This window comes from Phoca vitulina, unplaced genomic scaffold, assembly GCF_004348235.1.
Source record: "Phoca vitulina isolate PV1807 unplaced genomic scaffold, GSC_HSeal_1.0 scaffold2, whole genome shotgun sequence".
NCBI classification, from domain to species: Eukaryota; Metazoa; Chordata; class Mammalia; order Carnivora; family Phocidae; genus Phoca; species Phoca vitulina.
Genome location: NW_022589705.1, coordinates 61,103,428 through 61,127,321, shown reverse-complemented (window position 1 = coordinate 61,127,321; position 23,894 = coordinate 61,103,428). Strand labels below are relative to the sequence as shown.

The 23,894-nt window shown below is 35.9% G+C and overlaps 1 protein-coding gene across 1 annotated transcript in view; it reads left to right on the top strand.

The window, feature by feature from the left end:
- CUNH1orf185 (chromosome unknown C1orf185 homolog) overlaps nt 1-23,628 on the top strand; it is a 50,172-nt gene extending 26,544 nt beyond the window's left edge. The window contains exons 3-5 of the mRNA XM_032414559.1: nt 13,931-14,066; nt 21,751-21,787; nt 23,234-23,628. Of these exons, the coding sequence (XP_032270450.1) occupies nt 13,931-14,066; nt 21,751-21,787; nt 23,234-23,628 (568 nt within the window). The remainder of the gene's footprint in view (nt 1-13,930; nt 14,067-21,750; nt 21,788-23,233) is intronic.
- The last annotated feature ends 266 nt before the right edge of the window (nt 23,629-23,894 follow it).

Sequence of the window (23,894 nt, the reverse complement as noted above, 5' to 3'; positions counted from 1 at the left end):
TGCAGATGTCTGGACAAAAATGAAAAGTGATTCAGACACCATAGCAGGACGCAAACAACACACATAGGAGACTCCTCTGAAGAGCCAGGTTCTGATGAATAGGGAACACCACACTGCAGGGCACTACAGGACCTCTTCTTCAAGAACAGAACACACAGTTGACTTTTGTAACACACAGAAACAGACACAGGTAGACAAATGAGGAGATAGAGTTGCAAATGAAAGAACAAGACAAAATCACAGCAGCATATCTTGTTTGTTTGTTTGTTTGTTTTTAAATTTTATTATGTTATGTTAATCACCATACATTATATCATTAGTTTTTGATGTAGTGTTCCATCAGCAGGATATCTAAGAGAAAGAAAAATAATATGCCTGATACAGAATTTAAAGTAATGATCATAAAGATACTGGACTTCAGGAAAGGGTGGAGTACATCAGTAAGAACCTTGACAAAAAGATAAAAAATAATATATCAGAGATGAAGAATGCAATAAATGAAATTAAAAATACAATAGATGCAGTAAGTAGTAGGCTACGGGAAGCAAAGGAACGTATCAGTGACCTGGAGGAGAGAATAATGGAAAGCAATCAAGCTGAAAAAGTGAGAAACAAATAAAATACTACATAATGAGAATAGACTTACAGAACTCAGTGGCTCCGTCAAGCATAATAACATTCATATTAGAGGGATCTCAGAAGGAAAAGAGAGAGAAAGGGAGGCAGAAAATGTATTTGCAGAAATAATAGCTAAAAACTTCCCAAATCTGGGGAGGGAAACAGAGATCCAGATACAGGAGGCACAGAGATCCCCCAACAAATTCAACCCAAGAAGGTCCACACCAAGACATTTAGTAATTAAAGTGGCAAAAAATAGTGATAAAGAATTTTAAAGGTAGCAAGAGAAAAGAAGACAGCTACATACAAAGGAAACCCCAAAAATCTATCAGCTGATTTTTTAGCAGAAACTTTATGAGCCAAAAGAGGGTGGCATAATGTATTCAAAGTGATGAAAGGGAAAATTCTGCAGCCAAGAATACTTTACCCAGCAAGGCTATCATTCAGAATATAAGGAGAGATAAAGAGTTTCCCAGACAAACAAAAGTTAAAAGAACTCATGGCCACTAAACCAGCCCTACAAGAAATGTTAAGGGGGACTCTGAGTGGAAAACAAAAACCATTAAGTAAGAATAAGAAAAATAAGAATCACAAAATAAAAGGTTGTAAAAAATCATACCAAATATCTGAAATGTAGAGGGGAGAGGAGTAAAAAATGAGTTTAAAAATAAGCGACCATCAGCTTAATATAGTCTGCTAAGTGCAAAAGATGTTATGTATAAACCAAATGGTAACTACAAATCAAAAAACAGTAATAGATATGCAAAAAATAAAGAGTCACTAACCCTCCCCCCCCAGCAAACCGTGAAGGAGAGAAAGCAAAGAAAGGATCAGAGAAAAATTGCAAAAACAACCACAAAGCAAGTAACAAAATGGCAATCAATACATATCTATCAATAATTACTTTGAATGTAAATGGACTAACTGCTCCAATCAAAAGACATAGGGTAAGAGTGTATAAAAAACAAGACCCAACTATAGGCTTCTTACAAGAGATTCATTACAGACCTAAAGACACCTGCAGATTGGAAGTGCAGAGATGGAGAAACATTCATCATGCAAATGTCAAAAGAAAGCCAGAGTAGCAATACTTATATTGGACAAAATAGACTCTAAAATAAAGTCTGTAAAGAGAAACAAAGAAGGACACTATATAATAATAAACAGAACAACCCAACAAGAAGATGTAGCAATTGTAAATATTATTTATGCACCCAACATGGAAGTACCCAAATACATAAAACAGTTAATAACAAACATAAAGGAAATATTCAATGGTAATACAATAATAGTAGGGGACTTTAACTTCCATTTACATCAATGGACGGATCATCCAAACAGAAAATGAATAATGAAACAGTGACTTTGAATGATACACTGGACCAGATGGATTTAATGGATATATTCAAAACATTCCAACCTAAAGCAGAAGAATACACATTCTTTTCAAGTGCACATGGAACATTCTCCAGAAGAGATCACGTGTTAAGACACAAAACAAGCCTCAACAAATTCAAAAAGATCAAAGTCATACCATGCATCTTTTCTGACCACAATGCTTTGAAATTAGAAATCAACCACAAGAAAAAATCTGGAAAGACCACAAATACATGGAGATTAAATAATATGCTACTAAACAATGAATGGGTCAACCACGGAATAAAAGAAAAAATTAAAAAGTACATCGAGAAAAGATGGCGGAGGAGTAGGGGACCCTATTCCAACCGGTCCCTGGAATTGAGCTAGATATCTACCAGACCACTCTGAACAGCCACAAAATCAGCCTGAGATATAAGAAGATAGATCTGGATCTCTACAAACAGAATATCGCAGGCTGTTGGTTTTGAGGTATAAAGCAGGGAGCCGTGATTCTGTGGGCAGATATTGGAGGATAAATGGCAGGGGGAGGGAGCCGAGATGTCGGGATCCTACAGCACCAGTGAACGATAGCCTCCTGCGCTGGGATGGGGCACAGACTCGCAGACCGGTAGCGACGGGGGAAGGACTTTAGGGCAGCCCCTCGGAAGGAAACCCAGAGTGGGGGGGCCGCGTGTGTGAACTGGGGGCGGCTGGCAGTTTTAGAAGCACAAAGGGCAGAGACATGCCCTGACCTGGAGGTGAGGACTGGGAGCGCTGCTGAGGGGCGCACAACCCAGGACGCTGCACTTTATAGCAGCACAGACAGAAACGGAGATAGTGTGGCCTGGAGAGTTCACTGAAGAACAGACTGCGATCTCTCTGCTCTGAGGCAGAGGGTTGGAAACGATCTCTTCTGCTCTGACTCTCGGAAGAGACACGGAAAGCTGCCAGGGAAAGCCGCCAAGGCACAAAAGCCCCGCAAAACCGGTTTTCACTGAGCCCATCCCCTGCCACAGGGGGCAGGGCAACTCTACCCAAACAGGGTTGCCTGAGTAACAGTGAGGTGGGCCCCTCCCCCAGAAGACAGGCTGAGAAAACAAGAGGCCAGCAACCCTAAGGTCCCTATAAAACAGGTGCATCTTGCTTGGGTTGTGGTCAATAATTTGGACTCTATACATTCCCTCAACCACCCCTCAACAGAATGACTAGGAGGAGGAACCCCCAAAATAGGAAAGACTCAGAGACTATGACTTATGTCACAGATCTACAAATGGATTCAGATATAACCAAGATGTCAGAGATGGAATTCAGAGTAGCAATTGTGAAGACAATAGCTAGAATGGAGAAATCAATTAATGGCAACATAGACTCTCTAAGGGCAGAAATGAAAGCTGAATTGGCAGAACTTAAAAATGCTATCAATGAGATCCAATCTAATCTAGATAATCTAACAGCTAGGGTAAGCAAGGCAGAAAAATGAATTAGTGATCTAGAAGACCAATTAATAGACAAGAAGGGGAAAGAGGAGGCCAGGGAAAAACAACTCAGAATGCATGAAAATAGAATCAGAGAAATAAGTGACACCATGAAACGTTCCAATGTCAGAATTATTGGGATCCCTGAGGGGGTGGAGAGAGAGGACTAGAAGATATATTTGAGCAAGTTGTAGCTAAGAACTTACCTAATATGGGGAATGAAACAAACATTCGAGTCCTAGAGGCAGGGAGGACCCCTCCCAAGATCAAGGAAAACAGGCCAACACTCCGGCATGTAATAGTAAAACTCGCAAATCTTAAGAACCAAGGAAACCATCTTAAGGGCAGTTAGGGGGAAGAAATTCCTTATGTACAGAGGGAGGAACATCAGAATAACATCAGACCTATCCACAGAGACCTGGCAAGCCAGAAAGGCCTGGCAAGACATATTCAGGGTACTAAATGAGAACATGCAACCAAGAATACTTTATCCGGCAAGGCTGTCATTTAGAATGGATGGAGGGGGTGCCTTGGTGGCTCAGTCGTTAAGCGTCTGCCTTCGGCTCAGGTCATGATCCCGGGGTCCTGGGATTGAGCCCTGCATTGGCCTCCCTGCTCAGTGGGAAGCCTGCTTCTCCCTCTCCCACTCCCCCTGCTTGTGTTCCCTCTCTTGTTGTGTCTCTCTCTGTCAAACAAATAAATATAATCTTAAAAAAAAAACAGAATGGATTGAGAGAGGCAGAGCTTCCAAGACCGGCAGAAACTGAAAGAATATGTGACCACTAAGCCGGCCCTGCAAGAAGTATTAAGGGGGGCTCTATAAAAGGAGAAAGACCCCAAGAGTGATATAGAACAGATATTTATAGGGACAATCTATAAAAACAACGTCTTCACAGGCAACATGATGACAATAAATTCATATCTTTCAATAATCACTCTCAACGTGAACGGCCTAAATGCTCCCATAAAATGGCACAGGGTTGCAGGTTGGATAAAAAGACAGGACCCATCCATACGCTGTCTACAAGAGACTCATTTTGAACCTAAAGATACATCCAGACTGAAAGTGAAGGGATGGAGATCCATCTTCCATGCCAACGAACCTCAAAAGAAAGCTGGGGTAGCAATTCTTATATCAGACAAATTAGATTTTAAACTAAAAACTGTAGTTAGAGACACAGAAGGACACTATATCATTCTTAAAGTGTCTATCCAAAAAGAAGATCTAATAAGTGTAAATATCTACGCCCCCAACATGGGAGCAGCCAGCTACATAAGCCAACTGTTAACCAAAATAAAGAGTCATATTGATAACAATACGTTAATTGTAGGAGACCTCAATACTCCACTCTCAGCAATAGACAGATCATCTAAGCAGAAAATCAACAAAGAAACAAGAGCTTTGAATGACACACTGGACCAGATGGACCTCATAGATATATACAGAACATTCCACCCTAAAACAACAGAATACACATTCTTTTTGAGCGCACATGGAACTTTCTCCAGAATAGATGACATACTGGGTCACAGATCAGGTCTCAACCGATACCAAAAGATTGAGATTATTCCCTGCGTATTCTCAGACCATAATGCTTTAAAACTGGAACTCAATCACGAGAAAAAATTTGGAAGAAATTCAAACACTGGGAAGTTAAAGACCACTCTGCTCAAGAATGTTTGGGTCAACCAGGAAATCAAAGAAGAACTCAAACAATTCATGGAAACCAATGAGAATGAAAACACATCAGTCCAAAACCTATGGGATACTGCAAAGGGGGTCCTAAGGGGGAAATACATAGCCATCCAAGCCTCACTCAAAAAAATAGAAAATCCCAAATTCACCAACTAACTATACACTTTAAGGACTAGAGAAAAAACAACAAACGATGCCCAAGCCATACATTAGAAGAGAAATAATTAAGATTAGAGCAGAGATCAATGAATTAGAAGCCAGAAACACAGTAGATCAGATCAACGAAACTAGAAGCTGGTTCTTTGAAAGAATTAATAAGATCAATAAACCACTGGCCAAACTTATCCAAAAGAAAAGAGAAGAGACCCAAATTAATAAAATTATGAATGAAAGGGGAGCGATCACGACTAACACCAAGGAAATAGAAACAATTATTAGAAATTATTATCAACAACTATATGCCAATAAATTGAGTAACCTGCATGAAATGGATGCCTTCCTGGAAACCTATAAACTCCCAAGACTGAAACAGGAAGAAATTGACAACCTGAATAGGCCAATAACCAGTAACGAGATTGAAGCAGTGATCAAAAACCTCCCAAAAAACAAGAGTCCAGGGCCTGATGGATTCCCTGGGGAATTCTACCAACCATTCAAAGAAGAAATAATACCTATTCTTCTGAAGCTGTTTCAAAAAGTAGAAACAGAAGGAAAGCTTCCAGACTCATTCTATGAGGCCAGCGTTACCTTAATCCCCAAACCAGGCAAAGACCCCATCAAAAAGGAGAATTTCAGACCAATAGCCCTGATGAATATGGATTCCAAAATCCTCAACAAAATCCTAGCTAATAGGATCCAACAATACATTAAAAGGATCATCCACCACGCCCAAGTGGGATTTATCCCCGGGATGCAAGGGTGGTTCAACATTCGCAAATCAATCAATGTGATAGAACACATTAATAAGAGGGGGAGAAGAACCATATGGTCCTCTCAATTGATGCAGAAAAAGCATTTGACAAAATACAACATCCTTTCCTGATTAAAACTCTTCAGAGTATAGGGATTGAGGGAACATTCCTCAAGTTCATAAAATCCATCTATGAAAAACCCACAGTGACTATCATCCTCAATGGGGAAAAGCTGAGAGCCTTCCCTTAAGATCAGGAACACATCAAGGATGCCCACTCTTGCCACTATTGTTCAACATAGTACTAGAAGTCCTAGCAACAGCAATCAGACAACAAAAAGAAATAATAGGTATTCAAATTGGCAAAGAAGAAGTCAAACTCTCTCTTTTCGCAGATGACATGATACTTTACGTGGAAATCCCAAAAGACTCCACCCCCAAATTACTAGAACTCATACAGCAGTTCAGTAATGTGGCAGGATACAAAATCAATGCACAGAAATCAGTTGCTTTCTTATACACTAACAATGCAACTGTAGAAAGAGAAATTAGCAAAATGATTCCATTTACAATAGCACCAAAAACCATAAGATACCTCGGAATAAACCTAAGCAAAGAGGTAAAGGATCTATACTCTAGGAACTACAGAACACTCATGAAAGAAATTGAAGAAGACACAAAAAGATGGAAAAGCATTCCATGCTCATGGATCGGAAGAATAAATATTGTTAAAATGTCTATGCTGCCCAGAGCAATCTATACCTTCAATGCCATCCCAATCAAAATTCCAATGACATTTTTCAAAGTGCTGGAACAAACAATCCTAAAATTTGTATGGAATCAGAAAAGACCCCGAATTGCCAAGGAAATGTTGAAAACGAAAAACAAAGCTGGGGGCATCACGTTGCCCGATTTCAAGGTATATTACAAAGCAGTGATCACCAAGACAGCATGGTACTGGCACAAAAACAGACATATAGACCAATGGAACAGAATAGAGAGCCCAGATATGGACCCTCAACTCTATGGTCAAATAATCTTCGACAAAGCAGGAAAAAACATGCAGTGGAAAAAAGACAGTCCCTTCAATAAATGGTGCTGGGAAAATTGGACAGCCACATGCAGAAGGATGAAACTCGACCATTCTCTAACACCATTCACAAAGATAAACTCAAAATTGATGAAATATCTCAATGTGAGACAGGAATCCATCAAAATCCTAGAGGAGAACATAGGCAGTAACCTCTTTGACATCGCCCACAGCAACTTCTTTCAAGATACATCTCCAAAGGCTAGTGAAACAAAAGCAAAAATGAACTTTTGGGACTTCATCAAGATAAAAATCTTCTGCATAGCAAAGGAAACAGTCAACAAAACAAAGAGGCAACCCACAGAAATGGAGAAGATATTTGCAAATGACACTACAGATAAAGGGCTGGTATCCAAGATCTATAAAGAACTTCTCAAACTTAACACCCAAAAAACAAATAACCAAGTCAAAAAATGGGCAGAAGACATGAACAGACACTTCTCCAAAGAAGACATACAAATGGCTAACAGACACATGAAAAAATGTTCATCATCATTAGCCATCAGGGAAATTCAAATCAAAACTGCATTGAGATACCACCTTACACCAGTTAGAATGGCAAAAATTGACAAGGCAAGAAACAACAGATGTTGGAGAGGTTGTGGAGAAAGGGGAACCCTCTTACACTGTTGGTGGGAATGCAAGTTGGTACAGCCACTTTGGAAAACAGTGTGGAGGTTCCTCAAAAATTTAAAAATAGAGCTACCCTATGACCCAGCAATTGCACTCCTGGGTATTCACCCCAAAGACACAGATGTAGTCAAAAGAAGGGCCATATGCACCCCAATGTCCATAGCAGCAATGTCCGCAATAGCCAAACTGTGGAAAGAGCCGAGATGCCCTTCAACAGATGAATGGATAAAGAAGATGTGGTCCATATATACAATGGAATATTACTCAGCCAACAAAAAGGATGAATACCCAACTTTTACATCACCATGGATGGGACTAGAGGAGATTATGCTAAGTGAAATAAGTCAAGCAGAGAAAGTCAATTATCATACGGTTTCACTTATTTGTGGAACATAAGGAAGAGCATGAAGGACATTAGGAGAAGGAAGGGAAAAATGAAAGGGGGGGTATCGGAGGGAGAGATCAACCATGAGAGACTATGGACTCTGAGAAACAAACTGACAGTTTTAGAGGGGACGGGGGTGTGGGGATGGGTTAGCCTGGTGATGGCTATTAAAGAGGGCACCTTCTGCATGGAGCACTGGGTGTTACACGAAAACAATGAATCATGGAACACTACATCAAAAACTAATGATGTATTGTAAGGTGACTAACATAACATAATAAAATAAAATTAAATAAAAAAAATAAAAGGCACATGGAAACAAACAAAAATGAAAACACAATAGTCCAGGGGCACCTGGGTGGCTCAGTCAGTTAAGCGTCTGCCTTCAGCTTAGGTCATGATCTCTGGATCCTGGGATTGAGCCCCGGGGTTGGGCTCCCTGCTCGGCAGGGAGTCTGCTTCTCCCTCTCCCTCTGCCGCTCCTCCCTGCTTTATGTGGAAAACCCAAAAACTCCACCCCCAAATTACTAGAACTCATACAGCAATTCAGTCTTTCTCTTTCTCTCTCTCAAATAAATTAATAAATAAAATCTTTTAAAAAAAAAAAACCCACAATGGTCCAAATTCTTTGGGATACAGCAAAAGCAATTATTTTTTAAATTTATTTTTTATTTTTACTCTTTAGAGGAAGAGAGAGAGAAAGGAAGAGCAGAGGGAGAGGGAGAAAGAGAATCTTAAGCAGGCTCCACTCCCAGCACAGAGCCTGACAGAGGGCTCAGTCTCATGACCTTGAGATCATGACCTGAGCTGAAACCAAGAGTTAGATACTTAACAGACTGAGCCACCTGGCCACCCCCCAGCAAAAGCAATTCTAAGAGGGAAGTTTACAGTAATACAGGCCTACCTCATGAGGCAAGAAAAACCTCAAACAACCTAAAGGAACTAGGAAAAGAACAACAAACAAAACCTAAAACCAGCAGAAGAAAGGAAATAATAATAAAGATTAGAGCAGAAATAAATGATATAGAAACTTAAAAAAAAAAACAAATCAATGAAACCAGGAGCTGGTTCTTTGAAAAGATCAACAAAATTGATAAACCTCTAGGCAGACTCTTCCAGAAAGGGGGGGGGGGGATTCAAATGAACAAAATCATCAATGAAAGAACGAAAGAGAAGAAATAACAACTAACATCCCAGAAATACAAATAATTTTAAGAGATTATGAAAAACTATATGCCAACAAATTAGACAACCTAGAAGAAATGGATAAATCCAGAGAAATATAACCTACCAAAACTGAAACAGGAAGAAACAGAAAATTTGAATAGATCTATTACCAGCGAGGTGATTGAATCTGTAATCAAAAAACACCAAACAAACAATAGTCCAGGGCCAGATGCCTTCACGGGTGAATGCTACCAAACATTTAAAGAAGAGTTAAGGGTGCCTGGGTGGCTCAGTTGGTTAAGCGACTGCCTTCGGCTCAGGTCATGATCCTGGAGTCCCAGGATCGAGTTCCGCATCGGGCTCCCTGCTCGGCAGGGAGTCTGCTTCTCCCTCTGACCCTACCCCCTCTTGGGCTCTCTCTCTCTCACTCTCTCTTTCTCAAATAAATAAATAAAATCTTAAAAAAAAAAAAAAAAAAGAAGAGTTAATACCTATTCTACTCAAAGTATTCTAAAAAATAGAAGAAGGAAAACTTTCAAATTCATTCTATGAGGCCAGCATTATCCTGATATCAAAACCAGATAAATATACCACAAAAAGGAGAACTATAGGCCAATATCTCTGATGAACATAGATGCAAAAATCTCAACAAAATACTAGCAAATAGAATCCACCAATACTTAAAAAAGTCATTCACCATGACCAAGTGGGATTTATTCCTAGGATGCAAGGGTGGTTCAATATTCACAAAATAATCAGTGTGATACATCTCATCAATAAAAGAAAGTAAAAACTTTGATCACCTCAATAGATGCAGAAAAAGCATTTGACAAAGTACAACATCGATTCATGATAAAAACCCTTTAAAAAGTAGGTTTAGAGGGAACATACCTCAACATAATAAAGCCATACATGAAAAACCCACAGCTATTATCATTCTCAATGGGGAAAAACAGAGCTTTCCTCCTAAGGTCAGGAACAAGACAAGGATGTCCACTCTTACCACTTTTACTCAACATAGTACCAGAAGTCCTAGCCAAAGCAATTAGACAACAAAAAGAAATAAAAGATATCTAAATTGGTAAGGAAGAAGTAAAACTCTCATTATTTGCAGATCATGATACTATATATAGAAAACCCTAAAGACTCTACCAAAAAACTACTAGAACTGATAAATGAATTTAGTAAAGTCACAGGATACAAAATCAATATGTAGAGATCTGTTGCATTTTAATACACTAATAATGAAGCCACAGAAAGAGAAATTAAGAAAATAATCCCATTTATAATCACACCAAAAACAATAGGATACCTAGGAATAAACAAAGAGGTGAAAGACCTATACTCTGAAAACTATAAAACATTGATGGAAGAAATTAAAGAGACAAAGAAATGGAAAGACATTCCATGCTCATTGCTTAGAACAATTATTGTTAAAATGTCCATACTACCCAAAGCAATTTACAGATTTAATGCAATTCCTATCAAAACACCAAAAACATTTTTTCACAGAACTAGAACAAAAAATCACAAAATTTATATGGAACTACAAAAGACCCTGAATAGCCAAAGCAATTTTGAAAAAGAAAAATAAAGCTGGAGGTATCACAATTCCGGAATTCAAATTATATTACAAAGTGGTAGTAATCAAAACAGTATGGTACTGGCACAAAAATAGACACATAGATTAATGGAACAGAATAGGAAACACAGAAATAAACCCACAATTTTGTGGTCAATTAATCTTCAACAAAACAGGAAAGAATATCCAATGGGAAAAAGTCTCTTCAACAAATTATGTTGGGAAAACTGGACAGGCACATGCAAAAGAATGAAACTGGACCACTTGAAGAGAGCACAGGCAGTAATTTCTCTGACATTGGCTCTAGCAACATTTTCTAGATCTGTCTACTGAGGCAAGGGAAATAAAAGAAAAAATAAGCTATTGGGACTACATCAACATAAAAAGCTTCTGCATAGCAAAGGAAATAATCAACAAAACTAAATGGAAACCTATGGAACAGGAGAAGATATTTGCAAATGATATCTGATAAGGGGTTAGTATCCAAAATATATAAAGAATTTATACAACTCAACACCCACAAAGCAAATAGTCCAATTTAAAAACATGAACAGCCATTTCTTGAAAGAAGACATCCAGATGCCAATAGACACATGAAGAGATGCTCAGCACCACTGATCATCAGGGAAATACAAATCAAAACCACAATGTGGTATTACCTCTCACCTGTCAGGATGACTAAAAGAAAAAACACAAGAAACAAGTGTTGGAGAGGATGTGCAGAAAAAGGAACTGTCTTGCACTGTTGGTGGGAATGCAAACTGGTGCAGCCACTTTGGAAGACAGTATGGAGGTTCCTCAAGAAATTATAAATAGAGCTACCCTATGATCCAGTAATCGCACTACTGGGTATTTACCCCAAAATAATCCAAAAACATGAATTCAGAGGGATACATGCACCCCTCTGTTTATTGCAGCATTATTTACAGTAGCCAAACTATGGGAGCAGCCCAAGTGTCCATCGAATGATGAATGGATAAAGAAGATGTGGTATAATAGACAATGGAATATTATTTGGCCATAAAAAAGAATAAAATATTGCCATTTGCATGAATGGAGCTAGAGAGTATAATGTTAAGCAAAATAAGTCAGAGAAAGATAAATACCATATGATTTCACTAATATGTGGATTTTAAGGAACAAAACAAAGAGCAAAACAAAAGAGAGAGTGGGAAACCAAGAAGCGACTCTTAACTATAGAGAACAAACTGATGGTTATCAGAAGGGAGGTAAAGGGGAGGATGGGTGAAATAGGTGATGGGGATTAAGGAGTGCACTTGTCATGATGAGCACTGAGTGATGTATGGACTTGTTGAATCACTATATTTACACCTGAAACTAAGATAACATTGTATGTTAACAATACTGAAATTTAAAATTTTAAAAAGAAATAGAGGGAAAAAATTAGAAAATGTTTCAAGAAGGAGGAGATGATATTGAAAGTGCTTAAGAAGTTGAGAAAGATGAGGATGGAGAAATAATTTTTGGATTTGTCAACATGGAAATTATTGATGACCTTTAACAGTTTTGGTGGAGTGATGGGTTCAGAAGCTCACATTTGAATAAAACGCAGGAGGTAAGAGAATTGAATCAAGTATAGACCTCTCTTTAAGGAAGATGGGTTTTTTTGTTTTGTATTGTTTTGTTTTGTTTTTGGTGAAGCGGAGTTGACAAATGGGGAAGTAGCTGGAGGAGAATGTGAGATCAAGGAAGGGTTTTTTTTTCTCTCTAAAAATTGAAGACATGCTTGATATCTTCCTCTCTCTTTCATGCTTCCCCCAAATTTGAACCATCACCAAGTTCTATTTATTTACCTCATAAATCACTCAAATCTATCCTTTTCTTTCAGTTACCACTGCCACCGTCTTATTTAAGTTATCCTTATCCCTCACATAGATTACTGCAGTACAAGTTATAACTGACACTCTACCTTTACTATCATCCTCATTAAATCTCTTCACACTTCAGCCAGACATTTTCCAAATACACATCTAATCAAGTTACCAGACCATTCCATCCCATTCCCCACTATATTATAAAGGACTTCCCATTGCTTTTAGGATAAAGACAAGTGGCATGACTTTTAAGGCCTTACATGGTCTGCCCATTTCATCTCCCACTTCTCTCTTGCTTTCACTGCTTCTGCTGCACTGTCCTAATGTGGCCCCTAGGTCTTTATACTTGATATTCTTTCTGACTGGAATATTCTTTCTTCTGCATCTCCCTTCCTCCACAATACTCTACCTAATAACTTACTATTTCTTCAAATGCCCAATTCAATCATCCCTTCCTCAGAAAAGCCTTCCTTAACCTCTTTAACCAGATTAATTCCCTTTGTTGCATACTCCCACAGTCCACCAGGTACCTTTCCTTGATAACACTTTCCAAAGTTGTAATTTTTCATTTTCTTGTCAGCATTCTATTAATGTCTGTCTTCCTTAATAGTGTTTAACCTCCACGAGAGCAATAACAGTTCTATGAGGGTAGTGGCTGTGCTTTTTTTCCTTGCCACTATATATACAACACAGCATAATGCCTGACACATAGTACTGAATAAATATCTGTTAAGTGAACTGAATTCAATGAATGAGTGAATCCTAATTGTACCTCATTAAGTAATGCAATACAGTCTCTTGAATTAATTTAGAAATTTTCTAGTACTTCTGTAAGAAGAAATGGCAATCAGCATTATTTTTTGAACAGTGTTTATGGTGACTAACAAAATAAAATTAAAAAAAATAAAGGCCATAATTCCTTGAAAAAAATAAATAAAATAAATAGTTAAGTTTGGAATGACTGCATAAGAAGTAGCTTAATTTACATTCTATGAATAAAATAGGTGTAGTGAAATCAGTAACATATGAGAAGGGAATATATATGTTGATTGGTGTTTTAAAAATAAATATATAGTAATTCTGATTTTAAACCTTTATGTATAGCTATTGGAAATAATAATTTAAGTGATTTATAATGGAACTCATGTTTGATAATAATTCTCTATAAAATATTTTTCAGAGAAATATTTCAAAATTCCAAATTTAAAGCAACTGATGAGAGATGCAGGCAAAGATCATTAAAGGGAAAGATTAAATCTCATTCTCAGTGTATCTTTATTTCTCGAAATTTTCATACTGGAGGATTCCAATCACAGGTAGTGTATGATATTTTATAGAAATATTTTCAAATAATTTATTTGATACCATGTCATTAACATTGTTTGAAATTGTCATTAACATTTAAATTTGAAAGACAGAGTATCCACTGTTATTTTTAAATTTGAGAGATAGTAACATGGAGCTAAATTTAAATTACCCAGACTAGTTAGTTTTTATATTATAGGAAACTGAAAAACTAAAAGAAAATGCTTTTGTAGTTGTTTCTCTATATCTCTAGCTTAAGAACCTATATTCCTCAGATTGGGATTATTACAGGGATGAAGATAAATGGCATAAGAAAAACAAAGCAAAATTGCCAGGCCCATCAGAGGAAAGCGATTTGGAAATAAGAGGATACTCAGATAACCAAATAATCTAACAAAACCAACTAACTGAAATTAAGTAAAACTTAACAAGGATTTATTAAGACTTCATTATATTCTAAGCTCTGAGAACCCCCAGTTAAGGATGGTAAGATATGCTAGTGTAGTACAAGTGGGAAAGGAAGACACATAATTAACTTTCTGTTATGTGGTGTCAAAAGAGTGTTATATGGACAAAGTAAAACAAGGGGGAGATACCAGTAGAAATGTAAAACTATGATATAACTAAACAAAACAAATATTAGTGGTTTATAGTATCATCATTATTATTATTATAGCATTAATAAATAAATAGCAGCAAATTGATAAGATATCAAAGTTTCATTATACATATTGAATATTGAACTCAAATTGAACTCAGTGTTCATTTGTTGAACAAATATTTTTCAAGTGCCTTAAATATGACAACACTAGGTTTGGCACTGAGGCTACATAAACAAATAAGATATGAGTTCAGACCTAGATGAGCCCAAAGTTAGTAGAGAAGAAAAACATATAAGCTAAAAATTACATCATAATGTGGTAAGAGCCACAGAATTGAAGAAGTGCAGACAAGGGAGCATAAATTGAGGAAGGCTTCACAGAGAAGAAATTTTTAGCTGGATTTTGAGGAAGGAATGTAAGTGTGCCAGGAGGAAAGAGAACACAGGACATTCATTCTATGTTCAAAGGCTTGCAGCTATGAAAGTAAGTAACATATTCAGTAAAATTCTTACAGTGTTTGGGGCCTAGGGTTCATAGAGAGAAGTGGTGGGGAAAGATCCTGGAGATGAGGTTGTGAGAAACCTCATTTACAGCCTAAGGATTTTGGATTTTACTCCATAGGCTTTACAGATCCACTGGAGGCATTATGGGATTAGGGTCAAGAGCATAGACTGTGGAGCCAGTTGATGCAGGTTAGAATCCTGGCTCTACCACTACTAGCTGTATAATCTTAGGCAAGTTACTTAACTTCTGTGTGTCTATTTCCTCACCTGCAAAATGAGGATGATTTTATCTCCATAGAATTGTTATGGGAACTAAATGAATTAGTATGTAAAAAACACTCAGAATCATGCCTGGCCACATAGTGAGCACCATACAAGTTTACCATTATGATTACTGGGGGGTTTTAAGCAGGTGGGCTTAATGATCAAATCAGTTCTAAAGATTAATAGTTCTTTCAAATGAAGGGTTGTTTGAAATTGAGATTGCATTGCAGAGAAAAATGTTTCTATGTATGTATTTAGTATTAATTGAATTTACTGAGTACCCAACACATCTAGGCATTTTGCTAGGTACTGTAGTATAATGATGTCTTTATACCTAATGATAGATACAGACATAATGATATCTTCATACCTAATGATAGATACAGACAGATAATTACAAAAATGTCATGAGTACTATGATGGAAGAAGTACATATATAGTAGTACTGTTTAACTGTTTATTGTTCATTCAGCAAATACCTAATAAAGGCTTATATGCCAGGCACTGTTCTAGGCACCTGGAAATTTGGTAGTGAACAAGGAAGACAAGAGTCCCTATTCCCATGAGATTTATAGTCTAATGGGAGAGATAAATAATACACAAGTAAATATAAAATATTAGCCAGAATTCTTGATAGTGATAGGAACCTCATTCAGAAAAAAAGATATTATAAAACATAGTATGAAAACATGGTATGAAAAGAATAAGGTAGTGCCGACTTCAGCCACAGTCAGTTTCGGTACAAAAGGATTCTTTTTCATATTGCCCCTCTTTTTTTCTGCCTGTGTAGTGGCCTCTTCCTCACCTCCTAGAGACAGACAGGCAGGAGGATGAAAATTATAACAAAAGATATGGCTTAATATTTAGAACTACAGCTTCATTTCTAAAAAAGCGTTTATTGTGAAATACAGCATATAAACAGAAGAGTACCCATAAACAATTTAAAGACTAAACCCACCACCCAGAATAAGAAATAGAATATTACCAGTACCTTTGAGATGTCCTGAGTCTTCATTTATCTCTTACAGTCTGTACCCCCACCCTTCACTGAAGGACCCATTATCCTGTAATTGCAGTTAACCATTTCTTTGCTTTTCTTTATGGTTTTACCACAAATACTATAGATCCTTGAACAATGTATTATTAAATTTTACATGTTTTTAGACTCCATGTCTAATATACTCTTACCTTTTTGTGCAACATTATGTTTCTGAGATTCATCCAGGTTGGTGCATATACCCATAGTTCATTATAGACTTTTTTATAGTATTCCAATGTATGAACAGATCAAATGTATGTTTTGCAAATAATCCTAAAATTAAAAGACCTCAAATAGCCAAAGCAATCTTGATAAGAACAAAAATGGAGATATCACAATCCCAAATATCAAGATATTCTACAAAGCTGTAGTAATCAAAACAATATGGTAGTGGCACGAAAGCAGACATGTAGATTAATGGAACAGAAGAGAAAACCCAGAAATGGATCCACAACTATATGGTCCACTAATTTTCGACAAAGTAGGAAAGAATATACAATGGAAAAAAGATAGTCTCTTCAACAAATGGTGTTGGGAAAACTGGACAGCAACATGCAAAAGAATGAAACTGGACCACTTTCTTACACCATACACAAAAATAAATTCAAAATGGTTGAAAGACCTAAATGTGAGACAGGAAACCATCAAAATCCTAGAGGAGATCACAGGCAGCAACCTCTTTCACATTGGCCATAGCAGCTTCTTACTAGACATGTCTCTGGAGGTAAGGGAAACCAAAGCAAAAATGAACTATTGGGACTTCATCAAGATTAAAAACTTCAGTGTCATATCTAAAACCTTTCTCTAATCTAAAGTGTAAAGATTTATGCCTATATTTTCTTCTAAGAGTTTTAATAGTTTTAGCTCTTATATTTAAATGTTTTATCTATTTTGAGTTAGATTTTGATATGGTGTGAGGTATGGGCCCAACTTCATTCATTTGCATGTACATATCTGGTTGTCCCAACACCATTTGTTGAAAAGACTATCCTTTCCCCAATGATTGTCTTGGAACACCTGTCAAAAATCAATTGACTATGAATGTGAACTTTTATTTCTGGAATGTCAGTTCTATTCCATTGATCTATGTATCTATCCTTAAATCAGTATCACATCTTCTTAATTATTGTAGCTTTGAAGTAAGTTTTAATTTCAGGAAGTTCTCCAACTTTTTTTTTTCATGATTGTTTTTGCTATTAAGTTTTACATTTTATATTTCTATCTTTGATCCACTTTTAGTTAATTTTTTTAATAAGGTATGAGGTGTAAGTCAAAATTCATTTTGGGGACTCCTGATGTCTAATTGTTCCAGCAGTATTTATTGAAAAGGCTATCCTTTTTACATTGAATTGCTTTTGCAACTTTTGTCAAAAATCTGTTGGAAAAATATGTGTGGGTCTATTTCTGGATCTCTGTCTGTACTGCTGACCTGTGTGTCTATTTCTACCAATACCACACTCTAGCTACATAGTAGGTCATAAAATTGAGCAGTATGGTTCCTCCAATTTCATTTCTTTGTCAATTTTTTTTTAGATTTTATTGTTTTTTTGCCTGTTCATATAAATTTTAAGATAAATTAATCTCTAGCTACAAAAAATCTTTGAGATTGTGATGGGAATTACATTTAGTTTATAGATAAGATTGGAGTGAATTGCCATCTTTGGCAATTGATATTTATATTGATCTGTGTTCTGTGACCTTTATAAATAAATTTACTTATTACTTTTAGTAGTTTTTTTTTGTGGACTCCATAGGGTTTTCTTCAACACAATCATATCATCTGTGAAAAACATCAATTTTACTTATTTTCTAATCTTTATGCTTTTAATTTTTTATCTTGTTTTACTGGGTAAGGCCTCACGTATAATGATGAATAGAAGTGTCGAGAACAGTTATCCTTTTTATATCCCTCATCTCAGAGAGAATACATTCAACTCGTCACCAGTAAGTAGAAGGTTAACTATGGAATTTTTGTAGATGCATATTGTCAGGTCAAGAAAATTCCCTTCTATTCTTAGTCTAATGAGAGTTTGTTGTTTCTGTTTTTTTAGTCATGAAGTTTGCTGAATTTTGCCAAATGGTTTTTCTGCATCTTTTGACATTGTTCACATGGATTTTCTCTTTTGTTAGTGTGAATTACATTGAATTTCAAATGTTAAACCAACCTTGTATTCCTGGAATAAACCCATTGGATTTGATTTACTGATATATTTTAAGTCACTTTTGCATCTATGTTCTTGAGGGACATTATAATTTTCTTATCTTATAATATCTTTGTTAGACTTTTTAAAGAATTTATTTATTTGAGAGAGAGAGAACAGGAGCAGGGGGAGGAATAGAGGGAGAAGCAGACTCCCCACTGAGCAGGGAGCCTGATGCCGGGCTCAATCCCAGGACCCTGAGACCATGACCTGAGCTAAAGGCAAACACTTAACAGACTGAGCCACCCAGATGCCCCTCTTTGTTGTTAGATTTTAAAATCACAGTTATTCTGGTCACAAAATAGCTATGAAATGTTTCCTGCTCCTCTACTTTTTGAAAAATTTTTGTGTATAATTGGCAATACTGCTTTCTCAAAGGTTTTCCTAGAATTCAGCAATGAGTTCATCTAGGTCTAGAGTTTTCTTCCAGAGAAAGTTTTTGACTATAAATATAGGACCTTTAATAGATATTTAAATGTTTTATTTTGTATGTTTTAGAAATTTATGTTTTTCAATGAATTTGTCCATTTAATCTAAGTTGTTAAGTTTATTGGCATAAAGTTTTTAATAGTATCCACTTATTATCCTTCTAATATCTGTAGAATCTTTAGTGATGGCACTCATTTCATTCCTGATTATATCCTAAATCAGTCTTGCTAGAAATATTCAATTTTATTATTCTTAGACTTTTCTTCTTTTATAATATAAACATCTAATATTTAAATTTTCCTCTAAGCATTGCTTTTGCTGCATCCCACAAATTTTTATGTTTTGTTTTCATCATTGTTCAGTTCAAAATATTTTAAAATGTCCTTTTGTCATCATCCATGATATTGACATTTTTGAAGAATACAGTCAGTTACTTATAGATCATAGACTCATTTTGACTTTCCTTGTGATCAGATTCATTTTATCACATCTGAAGACATACAATGTTCATCTGCTTTTCACTAATGATTTTAGTTGATCACACATGATGTCTATTCACCCATTGTATTATTCCTGTTTTTACCCTAGCAATTAAATAACCTGTGTGATGACACTTTGAACCAAGTAACCATGAAAATATCTTTCTTCATCAAACTCTACTTACCAGCTATATAAATTATTCTTGCCTGAACTAATCTTTACAAAACTGTAGCAAATAATGTTTTTCTAATTCTACTACTTCCATCTTCCATTTGGCTTTCTACTATAAGAAAAAAGCTCTCTGTCTTTATTATCTGTGTAGACTCATGGGTTTCTGTGTTATTCAGCAGATGATAATCCATTACTATACTTATTTTGATGCTCAAATTTTCCCAAATTTAACCAGTGGGAACCCCTTCAAGGATGTTTCCCTGTCTTTTTTTTTTTTTTTTTAAGATTTTTTTTTTATTTATTCATGAGAGACAGAGAGAGAGGCAGAGGCAGAGGGAGAAGCAGGCTCCCTGAAGAGCAGGGAGCCCGATGCGGGACTTGATCCCAGGACCCTGGGATCATGACCTGAGCCGAAGGCAGACGCTTAACCGACTGAGCCACCCAGGCGTCCCCCCTGTCTTTTTTTATATGTCCCTGTCATTTTTTGAGCCCTTACTTCTGGAATTATAGCATCATTTTTAATAGTTGGAAGAATATTGATTGTACTACTATCTATGTATCATAATACATTTAAGTATTTCTTTTAGAATTTTAAGTGACAGACTTTAAAAATGCTTAACAATGTTGTAAAGAACATTCTGGTAACTGAATATTTACATAAATCCAAAATTATTAACCTGGCATAATACATTTCTAGAGTAGATTTGTTATATGGCCCTCCAGAAAAATTCTACCTATTTATAAGTAGCAATATGTAAGAATGTTTATTTTGCTATTCCCTTAAATTTGGGTGGAATTTCAATCAGTCTAGGGCCTTATTCCGTGGTCCCCAGACCAGCAATCTCATCATTACCTGGGCGCATCTGTTAGAAATGCACAATCTCAGACCCCACTCCAGACCTACTGGGTTATAATCTGCATTTGAACAAATTCCCCAGGTAAAATATAGGGACATAAAAGTCTGAGGGGCAGCGTTCTAATATAATTTATATAGGAGTCATAAATTGAATCGGTCCTAAGTCCAGGCAAGGTAAGTCAGGAGACTATACTGGCATTTATATTAATAAAAGGTAAAAGTGACAAATAAGTAAAGTTGATTGTGAAAAAAGTACTTATGTGTTATCCTATATACATATAAGACATATATGAAATATATATATTATATACATAATATATATACACACATACACATACATACCCTATATATATGTATATCTTAAGCAAACCATTTTGGGGGATAGGACAATGCAGATCAGCATGGAGTACTAACACTGTTCTCCTAAAACACAAGAAGACAATGTTATTATCTCTCCAGCCTCATCTTCACCCACTCCATCCCAAACACCCTATGCAGTAGGAAAACCTGAATCAGAACCACTTGCAGAGTGTGTTACAATGGATATTCCCAAACCCCTCCCAGAGAATCTGTTTTAGTAGGGTCTGATATTATGCCCAAGTATCAGCATTTTAATAAGCACATCAGGTGATTCTGATGCCCTGGAGTTTGAAAACTACTACACCACGACACTTCCCAGAACACATATGGAATATATTGTTTGAGCAACTGTTTTATTTGCTTCAAAAGAATAGCACATTTTTATAAAAGTCTTCAGCCAGAATTCACTTTTTTGTTGTTGTTGGTTAATGAAATGAGTAAGTCTAGGAATTCTAACTACTTTTTTAGACCTCTCTAGTTCTAATCAAGTGACTCTGAGTTAGTGAGGAGGGGGAGAAATAATCCTTATGAACTCTATTTCACCCTTTCATTCCCTATCCTGAGACTGCCTTCTTGAACCAATTCACATTCTTTCCAGATGAGACCTAAACACTTTTTTTTTCTGTCAGTATATTTTGGTGAAATAAACTCATCGTGGAAAAAAAATTCCATCAAAAACTTATTATGAAGTTAAAATATATTATTCTTATATAAATATACATTAAATATATTGAACAAATTACATAGAAACCATTCAGTTTTTTAAATACAAATAACTTTTTTTATATAGGAGGAGCAAAGAAAAAAGGAAACAGCACATATAAAAGGTAATTTTTCTCAACAATTTATTAGAAGAAATCATAATCAACTTAAAGCAATTTGCATCTTAAAGAACCAAGAGGCCTACCTAAATGTTATCTAAATATTGTTTTAATATTATGGAAATTCAAGGGAAACATTAATGTATTAGTATGTGCGTGGGCATATATTTCTTAAAAAACAAGGCTTGCAATGTCGCATCTTAAATTAAAATGTGAAATTTAAATTTTTGTTCCTTATTTATACCCAAAAGTACCATTGTCAGGGGCACCTTGGTAGTTCAGTGGGTTAAGCATCCAATTCTTGATTTCAGCTCACGTCATGATCTCAGGGTTGTGAGATCAAGCCTGGCGTAGGGCTCCATGCTGGGCATGTAGCGTGTTTAAATTCTCTCTTTCTCCCTCCACTCGTCCCCTCCCTCTCTCTCTCCCCATCTCTTAAAAAAAAAAACAAAAACAGAAGAAGTATCATAGTCAATGCCATATGGTAATCCTAGAGGGTCAAAAGACATGGGTATTTTATAATCCTTTAGATACTACATATGATGTCTTAGTACCTCAAAACATTACCGTCCTACGTAATATAAGAAATGTTGGATATATAAAATATAATAAGGTATTTAAAACAGCTTTAAAAATTAATGTTGTACATTAATTTCAAAAGTCAATATGTTAAAAAAAGTCAATATGTAAAATATTATAAAAGGTACTTAGGATACTATATAGTGTGATATTTTCTAAAACTTAACATTTTTAAATATCAACTGTGCAGCATAAATAATGTAATAATTGGAGAAGCATGAATCTTAGAGTACTAGAAGTCTAGGTGAAGTCTGTTGTGTATCTGATTTGTGGTGAGTCATCCATCTCTAAATCTCAGTCTTCTCCTTTATGAAGTGGTTCTAATAATAACTTCCTTGAAAAATTATTGACAGGATAAATGAGATATGGAAATATATCAAACTGCTTTGCATATTGTAAGGCACTCTAAGAATATTAGTTGTTACTTTAATTGGTGTAAAGCCAACCCATAGGCCCTTCCCACTGTGGACCAAACATTTTGTAATCTGCCTGCTTACAGAGGCATGTATTTTTTTAATTTATTTTTTAAAAATCAGGCAATACTTATCTATAAATATTTAAGAAACTATGTTTTCTGATATTAAGGGACATTCCAGAACTGAGCCTTCTAGCCTATTTAAAATCTCCTATTAAAGCAGATTGATTTTATTTAGAATAGCCTTTTCTATTCTTCATTATTGTGAAATTGTTAATCCCCAGTTACATATTTAACATTGCACAGATGATGATAGCAACTCAGAATTTTCACTATTGCATCCTCCTGTCCATTTTAACCCTAAAAAGTCTGAATTTGAAAAAGAAATATTGTCCTTATAAGTAAGATTTGGCTGATGAATATGTAATATTCATAGTAAATCTAATTTTCTTTTACAGTAATAAAAGATCACTCTAAAGATGAATTCTGCCTTGCAACAAAAAAGGTCGTTTGTGATCCCTCAGAGACTAGCTCGGCAACACATCCCAGCAGTGTTACCTTAAGCTTATCAACACTACCATCTGATTCTTATTACAGCCAAAGTATAGAAGCAGCTGATGACTGGTTTTCTGATGATACTCTAGCAAAAAAGAGCTCTCCAATTCCTTTTCTCAGGGAACCTCTAATGGAAAAAGTATTTTCATACCTGTCAACAATTTCATTAGAAGATTGTACTGAAAATGTACTGAATATGACACTTTATGATGATCAGAAAGATGACAGCATTAAGGAAATATTTTCACGAAGAAATACAGAGGTTGAAATACAAAACCTTCAACATAATATTGAATGACTTTTTTCTTTTGAAACATTGTATATACTGAAGTGATGGAAAGTTAAAACTGAATTACCAGCTTCTGAGGCTCTTAACATGTCCATACTATTACTTGTTCGTTACCATAGAGTGGTCCTACTTCCCTTGCCAATTCTTATTTCTAGAAACAAAATTACAGGAAGCAGTAGAGTGACATCATGAACATTAAGCTTAACTCCTTGTATCTCATCAAAGGACATAATAAATAATATGAATGTATTTCAGCATACAAGAGAAATACTTTA